Source organism: Melanotaenia boesemani, chromosome 22 (assembly GCF_017639745.1).
Source record: "Melanotaenia boesemani isolate fMelBoe1 chromosome 22, fMelBoe1.pri, whole genome shotgun sequence".
Classification (NCBI taxonomy): Eukaryota; Metazoa; Chordata; class Actinopteri; order Atheriniformes; family Melanotaeniidae; genus Melanotaenia; species Melanotaenia boesemani.
Genome location: NC_055703.1, coordinates 8710110 through 8721483, shown reverse-complemented (window position 1 = coordinate 8721483; position 11374 = coordinate 8710110). Strand labels below are relative to the sequence as shown.

The 11374-nt window shown below is 37.4% G+C and overlaps 1 protein-coding gene across 1 annotated transcript; it reads left to right on the top strand.

The window, feature by feature from the left end:
• Positions 1-426: 426 nt before the first annotated feature.
• LOC121634224 lies at positions 427-3152 on the top strand. The gene is made up of 5 exons (XM_041976739.1): positions 427-519; positions 596-651; positions 714-935; positions 1069-1319; positions 2961-3152. Exons 1-5 carry the CDS (start codon positions 497-499, stop codon positions 3150-3152), a joined length of 744 nt encoding a protein of 247 aa, XP_041832673.1. The 5' UTR covers positions 427-496.
• The last annotated feature ends 8222 nt before the right edge of the window (positions 3153-11374 follow it).

Below are 11374 nucleotides of genomic sequence, written 5' to 3'. Positions count from 1 at the left end.
AAAGCATTTTAACCTTATGTAGTGATTACTGCACTCTGCAAACAAGTTAAAACCTTTCTAAAGAAATTCATAAAAAGAAACGCTTCCCCATTTAGTAGACTGAACTCATGATTTTAGTTCTGAATGGATTAAGTAAAAGCTGAATTAAAAAAATGTGTTCAAAAATCCATTCTGAAGGTTAAAAAATTATTTTATCAGAATTTGCTCTTTGTGATGAATAACAAATCAGGAGTCAAAGCTGGGCAAAAAAATAAGATGAAGCACCTTTACTTTCATCATGTAGAAAATAAATAAATAACATTCTGTAAGGAAAGTAAGTTAACTAGGCCAGAACTCACATTCCAGAAAGAAGATTTACCTTCATCAGGATTAATGACACTCAGCTGTGTGATGTTAACATGTGCTGCATGATTGGTCAGTGCTGATCACACGCAACGTTCATCAGTCTGAGGTAGATTATTTGTAAAGGTGACAGGAGGGGTGAGTATTGGGAATAATGGCGTGTATGAAAGGTTTAGGGTAAGTAATGGGGTCTACTAACTGAACTTGTTTTCATTAAATAATTTTAGTGGTAATACTGTTCTTTTTTCAGTAGGTTGTGGCTCTTTATTATACTGACAGGTGTGAGTTACAGCTATCCTACAAAGAAAGGTAAGAAATAACATTTCCCCCACTCTCCTCCTGTGCTTGTTTGTAACAACTTCTTGCTTTAGGTTCACATGACGTACCTGCTAGTGGATTTACAGACACATCAGCTGCCTCAAGTCAAGCTTTCCAAAATGCTCCACCTAAACAGGCTAGCTCCATCCAATATGGTGCTCAGATGAGGCCAACACCTGCTCTGTACAATTCTAATGCATTTGTTGCACCTGTATATTTGGCATATGATGGCATCGCTCCAGACTCTACAAGTTTTCATGTTTCTCCAAATGATGGTAAGTGCTCTAAACGAAGAAGCTGTAGCCTTAGTAGCACAACAACGCATTGTCAACTTAACAAACTGCTTTTGGTAATATTATACTGCCATCCACTTTAGTGCTTAAACTGTTTAACTTTTTATTTTTTAAGATTACTGGGCAATTCAACCTCCTGGTCCATTTTCTGGTGGAACCTCATTTCGAAATCTAAGGCTTTCTTCAGGACCTGAATCACTTGGTCTCAGCTATGCAAGGCAATCGGTCCCCGTTCAGTCACCTTTCCGGCCAGGTGAATCATCCTTTGTGGAGAAGGTCTACGATCACGGCAACTACAATTCCCAAACCGAAGACCAAGGCTTTCCCTTCCCATATGGTCCTGTTCGAGCTCCCACTAGATACCCAGTTAGTAGCTTTCTAAAATTAGGCTCACCTGTAGGTGGACTGTGGTTTGGCTATCCTAATGACTACATGATGCTGCAAGCCCCAAAACACAATGGGTGGAATCCTCCCATGATCATGAAAACATAAAGCCATCTGGCCAGCCTATCAAGGATGAAGGGCATGCTGGTTGTGAGCTAGCCTGAAACAGCACTATGGGCAAGATTGCCTGCAGAAAACTTTCCTTTTCATTTAGAAGTGCAAACTGCTGTAGAGGAAGATTTGACTTCAATAAATGTGTATTGTTTTAAAGATGCACTTCCATTGTATTTCTCTAATCCCAGTCTTATCCTTGAGTCATCAAGTCTTTATAAGAGTAAAATTGTGATCAAATTCACTGGCTAATATGAACAATTTTTACATTTTTGTGAAGGGGCCAAATAAAGACTTTAGATTTATTTGGGGGGGCAGAATGGATTGGGACAATTAGCCTAGACTACTTGCCAAAGTTCAAACTGAGCATTGTAAGGAAGTGGGACTTAAGTGACTTCAAATGTGGCAAGTTTGGTGTCAGACAGGTTGGTCAATTTCATAAACAACTGATCTATGGGATTTTCTCACACAACCATCTCTAGTGTTCAGAGAATGATCCAAAGAGAAAATATCTTATGAGCAGCAGTTTTTGGGCCAAAATTTCTCTTTTGGAGAAAGGGCAGACTGGTTTCAGATGACAAAAGTGTCCAATTCCTCGTTACAGTAAATAACTGCTCCTTGCAACAAGAACTTATAACAAAGGTATGCAGAAGACCATCTCAGAATACAAAACACATCCAGCCTTGAAGCAGATGGGCTACAGCAGCAGAACACCAGGTGTCATTCCTGTCTGCTACAAACAGGAAACGGAGTACAATTCAGACTCGCCAGCACTGGACAAAAGATGGAAAAATGTTGCTTAGTTTGATTAGTCCCAATTTCAGCTGTGACATTTAAGCAAGGTGTATCTCATGAAGTGGCCAGTGAGTTCATTAAGAGCTTGTAAATGTTGTAGGGTTTGCAATGGGGGAAACATTACCTAGGAAAAAAGTTTCTTACAATGCACAATATTCCTAAATGGTAGTGTTGGACCATAAACAAAATCTAATGAAATACAATTTAATTTACATTAGGGGTCATAATTAGAGACAAAATAGTTTTTGTGTAATAAGTATATTTTGTTAGTGTGTATAGGAGTGGTGTGTACAAGATTCAGTCATATAATCTAAATAGACTTTAACTAAAACCTTCTATCTTAATATGTTGAATTTAATATTCTCATTACTTAGCAATGTATAAAGTTTAAAATAAGGAACAGCTCCTGAGAAAATACCTGTATATTTTGATATGAGGAAAAACAAAAATGAGGCATCAGTTTCTTCCACCGTAATAAGGGTAATGGTGTCAGCCTTGCCACCCCTATAAAACATTGCTGGCTCGGCCTCTTTCAGTTGGGAATGTTTACTGTCTCAGCTTATCCGCAACACACAACACTGTTAATGGATCTGTCCCAAAGATTAGAAAAGTTTTACTGTGATGATTATTTGAGGGAACAAGAATTGCTGAGCCTTCATTTCTAACTTTGCCTCAGTAATAACCTAAAATCTTCATTTTTCTAATGGCCTTTTTCAGGCGCAGCGACAAACAATGACCCACAAGAGAAAAATGGCAATTACCTCTAGAAAGATGTCCACTTCACACACCTGTCACAACACTGATGAGCTCATCGCAAAAGGCCGGCAGAGAGGGACAAAAGCGATGGAGTGCTCCCTCAGTGACCCTTCAGCTTTCATAGTCTCCCATCTTTTTCAGCTCAACTATTAAAACATAAAGGGGTCAGTCCCCAGACAGCTCCGTGCTTTATCCATCCATCACACACTCGTCTCTAACATGAACCTTCCCATATTCCTCGATTAGTAGCCACCGATGTCAATCTTATTAAGATCAGCATTAAAAATTTACCTGCCTCATAAAAGGACACAAAAGTGTAAGTGGACTATGCTATAACTAAGACATTTGGCAAATATAAGTCTAAATTATAATTTAAAAAGAATTTTAAATGTTTAGAAAAGGAAAATGAGCAAAAGATTTTGCTCCAAAATTTAACAGATTTTCTTGATTTATTTATTTTTATTATCCCTAGACTTTCTGAATTATATTTGTGGGATTTATTTCTGTGATTTTATGAATATTTGTGTGACTTTTGACTTTAAAATTCTTTTCATTTCTCACTTCACATCTTGAATTATTTTTTGGGTTTTTTTTCTCAAGAAAATATTTCAGAATATTTATTTTTCTACTTTATATTATTTTCTTTAGTTTGTATTGATTTAAAATGTTTTTAATATTTTCCAGTTTTATTTAATATTTTTATTGTGATTTTTTTTTTTCAGTTTTTGTTGATTTTTTTAAAAAAATTCTTTATTTCAAATTCTAAATTGTTTTCTTGGATATTTTTAATAAATTAATTTAATTTCTTAATTTACATTTTGACTTTTTTTACATTTTTCTTTTAAAATATTTTTATTTCATATTCTTAATGTTTGCGGGGGTTTAATGATTTTTCTTTTTGTAAATTCTAAAAAACTTTATTATATTCTGACTTACATTCTTGAAAGGTTTTATAGTTTTCTCTAAAGATAATGAGAAAAGGAAGTAATGTGAGATAAAATATTTATCTCACATAGTGTGATGATGTCTTTTAGGGTGTGTGTGTGTGTGTGTGTGTGTGTGTGTGTGTATTTGTGGACAGGTCACTTTTGGAAATGAGATTTGTTTCAGTGACTTAAACCTGCATAAATAAAGGTTAAAAAAGACTTATTAGACCCAAATTTCTGCTGAAGAACAGCAAATTCTTTTTCTGTAAGGATATTTCTCACATTTAATGCCTTTATGGCATAAAAATACCATATCATTAGAAAAACTGCAGAAACAAGGGAGACATCAGCTTTCATTGCCATTTACAACTGCTTAACTCTGGACTTTTTTGAGACTACAGGATGTGCACAGGCCAGTGTTAAAATTTACCCCAAGCCATTGCAAACGGACCAATTGCCTTGTGATTAACGCACAATAAAAGAATGTTATGGTTTAAAAAGTAGCAGGAAAAGCTGCCCAGTGAAAGAAGGGTGCATGGCGCACTCTGTAATTAAGCCAGTCTGCACTTGATGAAAGTAGATCACACTGGCGGGCCATGGCTTCACAGCCAGTTTGTTTTTACGACATAATTACAGTCCAAATCAAATGAGAAGATTTAATATTGCACCGTGACGAGCATGTGTCCAATGTCAACAATGACACTGACCCCCCTGAGGCAAGGTGCACATGCGTGTGAGTGTGTGTGTGGGATACAAATCAGGCGTCAGGAAGTTGAGAGCAGAGAATCTTCCCCACTGTGGCAGCAATCTACCTGCATGTGCGCCCACCTGGGAGGTCTGACACCGATGGAATTATACTGACGGTGGGACAGAAAGGGGGAAAGTAGGAGAAAAGAATTTGTGTGTGGAAAAGAGGGAGGGAGAGGAACTTATGAGGACAGGAAGCTTATTTAAAGGTGCCAATGTAGGTGAAGGACTAAAGAAACAAAAAAGTGAGGAAGAAAGAAGTGAGGTAATGACAGTCAAAACAAATGATGAAGAAGAGTCAAAGAAAAGACAATAAGAAGGATCAGGCCTACATATGCAGACAGTGAGGGTGTGGCTGCAGCACAAAGATAAATAAAAGTTTTACTGAAGTGTCTCAATTGCGAGGCGACGGCCCACTGAGCTGTTGTGGTGATAACAACAGGATCACTTAAAAAGAAAATCACTGTTAATCACATTGGCTGTTTTCACTGTTCAGTCCATTTACTCCCAAAATATTGTCAGCAATGCACCTGGCTGAAAAATAAACTAGACTTTCTATTTGTCAATGGTTTTCCTGTAGTTGAGGAATCCTCTGAGTCTAAAGGGCAGCATATAAAGCAACCAAAAGTTGTCATTTCTGTTTTAGGATGGGAGCTGTTTTGATGCCAGATGACATGACTGTGCAGTAAATGACCACAACCTCCCAGTAAGAGGCTTTAGTGTTTTTCTCTTTCTGGAACAAAAAAAGAGAGTAAAAAAAAAGTGCATTTCCTGTGCTTTAGTTACATGCTTGACACAACCACAGAGCCTTTGTTCCAGCGGGTCATATCTCTAAGAAACCAGAATTCTTCCAAGCCACAGCTGTTGAGTGACCACGCTTGACCACACTGCTTTCTGTCTCCTGACCACCCTTTTAAGTTGCTTTACCTCCATCCACAATTTCCCCACATCTCTGCCTTTTCCCAATCCTTTTTTTTTTCCCCATCCTGTTCCCAGGGGCAGGCAGCTGGACCAGATTTACTCCTGTTGCTGCGTCGCAAGGCGAAGCCCAGTCTGCTCCTTGGGCGGGCGGCAACATTTGCCTCGGTACTGGTCAGAGCCTGTAGATTAGTAACTGGATATCTACAGAGAGGCCATGGGGTCTGAGCCCTGTGATCCAGTGAAAAGTAAGGTCTTTGTGGTGACTTTGTGGTCCCATGTGGCTTAGGACGAAAACCACAATCCCAGCTGACACCCTCTTCCCCTAGGACATGGTTTTACACCAAACCGTGATTTCCCATCTCCTGCTCTGTGACTCTCTATCTGTGACTGTAGGACTCTACCCAAAACTTTCTGAGAAAGATGCAACACCTTCATAACTATGCTGCATAAATGAAGCAAGCCGCACAAAAATAAAACAATTATCATTTTAAGCTCACATCACGTAGAAACTGCAAGATGGGCTGGTGACAGAAAAGTGGCCAGCTGATTCTATAAAGAATCAGAAGAATGAGGGCAAAACTGTTGCAGATATCTCTTTATTAAATGTAAAACACAAATACAGAAATAAACAGCCAAGATCCCATCATTTACCACTATTAATCAAAGTTCATTTTCTTTTATTTAATCTGGTTTCAATCATGAACAACAACTGCAGACACAAAACTACTGCACAGTCATGCTATTCCAAATGTTATGTCAATAGTTATGCCATTGCTAGGATAAGAGCTGCGGTAACTTGACATTTTCTCAACATGATCATTTCTGCTGACCAGAAGACCAGAATCAACATGGCACCCAGATGTCAGCCTTCAGGCATGATACACACAAACACAGACTAAGGAAAGTCACAGTATGTTCTCTACAAATGCTCAAACATGATCTCTTTGTGCAATTTGTAGCAGCATGTTTGACTATTCTAAACATTTTTTGAAGTAATTATCATATTTCTATGTAGAATCATTCATCATTTTCAGACTCTTAATGGTTTGTTGTGGGTGGCAAATGCTGGCAAGTGTTGAAAATTCCTCCTGATTTGGCTTTTTCTCAGACGAACCAACTTTGCGCAAATTTCTTCGCTGTACTCCTCTATCTCCACCCTGTTGTTGTCTTTCTTTCTTGAACTTTCTCTTTGCGTGAACACACACCCATCACACACGCACTATTTCTGCTATGCTATCCAACGGCCTGGAGGCTCAAGTGAGGACAGACTTGAGTTCTGTTGGCTTCATGTCAAGAAATACCTGATGGTCCCTACACTCATGCCAGGACTCATTTCTGAGGTATAAGACAGCTAACACAACTTTCAGGAATTAAAGAGTGATATAGTAAGACCAAATGTACTGCAGTCATTAACAGTCATCCGTAAAGTTAAATTTATATGGACCCATTTTCTAATTCACCTGCTTCATTTTAAATTATATTGGGCATATTATGATCAAGATTCTAACTATTCATCTGTGTCTTGTCTTGCCTCCAACAACATGCAATGCAAGCTGCAACATTCTTTCCTAGCAACACAATTAACATTTCTTAAAATTCAACCATAAACATCAGTGCATTTATAATTTTCTCCATTCAACATTTCATTTAAGACTTTATCTGGGGTACATTCTTCCATGGACCAGTATAAGAATTTTACAATTTATCGTTGTGAATTGATTATAATAGATAGACATTTATTAGTCCCACATTGGGGAAAATTCCTGTTGTTACAGCAGTAATGAGGCCAAAGATTTAAATTTGACAAGTATAATAAGCTTTAACAAAAGAGAATAAAGAAGTTCAGGTTATGTCCTGTAGAAATAACTTGCACTGTGCACAAATATTAGATTAAAAATGTAGTAATCACATAAATGTTATACAGCATATACATGCTAACATTAATATTAATAATAGCAGCAATGGTAATAGTGGTAATAATAATGGTAATAATAAGGAAACTAAAGAACATTGTACATTTCTTCTGACTGTACACTATTATATGTTGCCCTGGTGGATACACAGACCTGCTAGTGTGCACATATTAAATACAAACAGGTGGAAAGTGATGGTACAGCATGAGCCACTGGGAGCCAAGCTTATTGTACAGTCTAACAGCCAAAGGAAGGAATGACCTGTGGTGTCTCTCCTTCATACAGGAGTCTGTTGCTAAAGGAGCTGTTCAATGACATCTCTGTGGCATGCATATGGTGGAAAGCTTGGTCCGTCATAGATGATAGCTTGGCTATCATTCTCCTCTCGCTCACTACCTCCTTCGCAAAGAGCACCCTTTAGAGCTGGCTTTCCTCAACAGTTTGTTCAGTCTTTTCCTGTCTGCAGCAGTCTTTTATAGAGAGTCTTGGTGTTGTCAGTCCAATCCTGTTTGTTGTCCATGTGAACACACAGGTATTTATGAGTCGACATACATGCACACATTAAGATATTTTCTGATTTCTGGAGCTTTCATATTGTTAAAGTGATCAAGTTACGAGCAGAAAGTGAACTGCCATGTCAAATAAACGCAGTTTTCTGATTCTAAGAAATCAGATTATCACACCTAGATTTCTTACTAGTACACCAATTTCTTTGTGCATGTATACCCATAAATCTGAATAATTTTGTTCTTTTACATCTGTGCGCCTGTACAAAAAAAGAAAACAATGTAAAATAAATACAAAGGTGAGATGCAACACTACTGCTTATTACATTTATTACAAAAGATGTGTCACCACAAAACAAAGACAAGTGCATGTGCTTACAGGCAGTAGCATGAAGCCTGTTTTGCAGGCCTATTATCTCCAACATTAGGACAGCTAATGACTGTGGGTGTTGCCATGTTTAACAAAACAGGACCGGATGTTTTTAAATAATAGAAAGTTTGAATCTTACATCACATACGAACGTACTTAAAACTAACTTGGACTGACAGAAAGAAAAGACAAACCATGGATTTTCTTTCTTTACATTTCTGCAGCTCTTGTCAATCCAATCCACTTAATCAGAATTACCTGCTTACTTACAATTATCTGATTTTTACCATCATGTAATTGGGCTTGATGTTACAGAAACTGCTGTGGACATTTGCATTTTCATATGCAGCCACTCTGGAACATCTCCAGAAATGTTTCATCATTTTCAATCGCAGTTACTCTGATAAAACAGACACACTAAAATTTTTATTTCCTCTAATTTCGTCTGTATCAGCCAGCCATTCCCTGGTGTCTTCAATCCATTTACTTATCGTCACCGTCAGCAGGTCACAGCAAACCCAGTTACTCTGGCAAGCCACCACAGAAACAGCTGCACCTCTAGAAGGTGGAACACACAAACAGGTTGACATGTGAATAATGTTAACAAGTCTTGCTTATTTTAAATATAATATTTTTTGTCAGATACCACAGGACACTTGGAAGTTAGTCCATGCCTCTGCAGTAAAAGCTTTATTGGCACTATGTGAAGGGCCAACAGTGTGTAAGGCAAGGGTGGTCATTATGTTTTGGCTCAGCTCTGCAGGTATGTTCTCTGTTAAACTGGTGTATTCATTTTTACTCTGTACCTTTTTACACAAGGTGAGTCTTACACCTCATATCACAGCCAAGGCTCAACACAAAAGTTCTGGACCCCATCTGGATCCAAAGTGACATCTATCCATTCTAAGATGAACCACTCCTGCCTCTGGTGATATTTTAATAGAAAAACTGGGTTTCCATGATTATAAAATAATGGGGGGTCATATGTTATAACCTTTGCAGTCTTCAGATCTTAACTTCATTAAAGAGCTGTGTGAGAATTTAAACACAAATTAGACATCGCTCTGTTGCACATCAAACAGCCTCATGGCGATATGGGAAATAATTACAAAACAGAAAACTTTATCTTCATGCAGATAAACAAGACTTCTGTTGCCACTCATCCATTCAAAGTAATTTATGTTTATGATATTTCTTGTCCATCTGTCCAACATGGTTTGTTCATTTAGTGAAGGGGGGCGGGACTACCAAGACTTGGAAAACCTGAATATTTTGTTATATGTATAACCTTACAGTGTTTGCTTCATATCTATTAATACTTTTTCGTTTATGGTCATCATTGATTATTATACTACAATATTATTTATCTTTGGGGATTAAAAAGTAATAATATGTTCTATCTAATTAAAACATTATGACAGGGTCATTTTTTGACTATTTTACAATTCATGGTGGCAATAGTTTTGTTAATGTCCAGTAACATGAAAAATCTGTAGAAAAATCATGTCTGAGGACAGAAAAAATTAAGTTAGGTTTTTATTTTTTGATGTGAAACGAAGCTGTGTCAAAACACCAAATTAAAGAATCCAACATGAACTCACCAACCACTTTATTAGCATCACACAGGTGCTTTATACTTGTTAGCTGAGCCACTATGATGAAATTTTTCCATTCCAAAGGTGCTCTTTTGTATTCAGATCTGTTGACTGTGGAGGCCATTAGACTATAGTGAGCTAATTTTTATGTTGTAGATGATTTGAGCTTTCTGGAATGGTGTGTTATTCTGCTGATGTAGCCATCAAAAGATGAGTATACTGTGGTCATTAAAGGACAGACGTGGTCAGCAACAAAACTTATGCCACGTTCAAAGTTATTTAAGTCCTCTTCTTCTTCTGATGCTCAGTTTGAACTTCAACAAGTCATCTGGACCAATGACTCCCAACCTGGGGTCCCTGGACCCCCAAGGGAGTCCCCCAAAGTGCACGGGGGCTCCACTAGGTTTTGACTTTTCAGCGCCAGTGTGTTTGAAATTAAGGACATGTCCACACAGAGACCAGTAGATATGCTTAAGTTTCATTTACGTGGAACCAGTGTTTTAGGAGCCTGAAAACACTAACTTTGCACCATTTCAGTAATGAGACAGTCTGAAAAATGCCACAGTGCAAATGAATTGTTCTTATTTTGACAAAAAAAAAAAAAAATTTAAGGCTACCAAAATGTATCATTTATGGTGAGAAGCTGGCTAATGAAAGCATAAAACCAGAAATGGTTTCAACATGGGGTGAGGTGGGGGTCCACAGCTTTGTGGCTGTTGCATGAAGGGGTTCCTCAGGGAAAAAAGGTTGGGAACCACTGGTCTAGACCATGTCTGCATGCACAAAGACATTGAGTTGCTGCCATGTGATTGGCAGCAATTATTTGTATTAACAAGCAGGGGTACCTTTTATAGTGGCCGGAAATCAATAGAGAGGATACATCATGCTGAAATGTGTTTTGAAATTGATAAACAAGTCTTAATTATTAAAATGTGTTTTTGTTTTGTTTTGTTTTTTTTTTTTTTTTGTCTGTTTGTCTGTTTTTTTGTTTTTTACATGCAGTGGCAAGATTTGTTTACCATTTGGTTATGTTACTTAAATATATTGAGATATGATTTTAGAAGCCAATCCAACAAGTTTGAAGTCAAAACTGAGGGTTTGCACATGCAAAGACCGCCACACAGCAAGCAGCAATATAGTTTGATTCAGAAACTTGCAGTACTATGAAATTTGTCAGGTTTGTGATGCAGTTATAGCCAATATATATATTTTTATTTATTTTATTTTATTTAACTACCAATTTTACAGAAATTGATCAAAAATATTCTATATACGATGGTATCTTTCAGGGATGTTGACTGATATAAATGCTTTAACTGTTCTTTAAGTTACAATATCTGCTCTGCTCTGTTTCATTTGGTGAGATAAGAAATAGTCGGAATAAAAAGATTGTCCAA

Bases quoted from the DNA above. Each gene is read 5' to 3' on its own strand.
- LOC121634224 (XM_041976739.1), top strand. From the start codon at position 497: ATGGCGTGTATGAAAGGTTTAGG. The intron at 520-595 runs GTAAGTAATGGG...TTTTTTCAGTAG, and splicing joins GCGTGTATGAAAGGTTTAGG to GTTGTGGCTCTTTATTATAC. The intron at 1,320-2,960 runs GTTAGTAGCTTT...GGCCTTTTTCAG, and splicing joins GAGCTCCCACTAGATACCCA to GCGCAGCGACAAACAATGAC.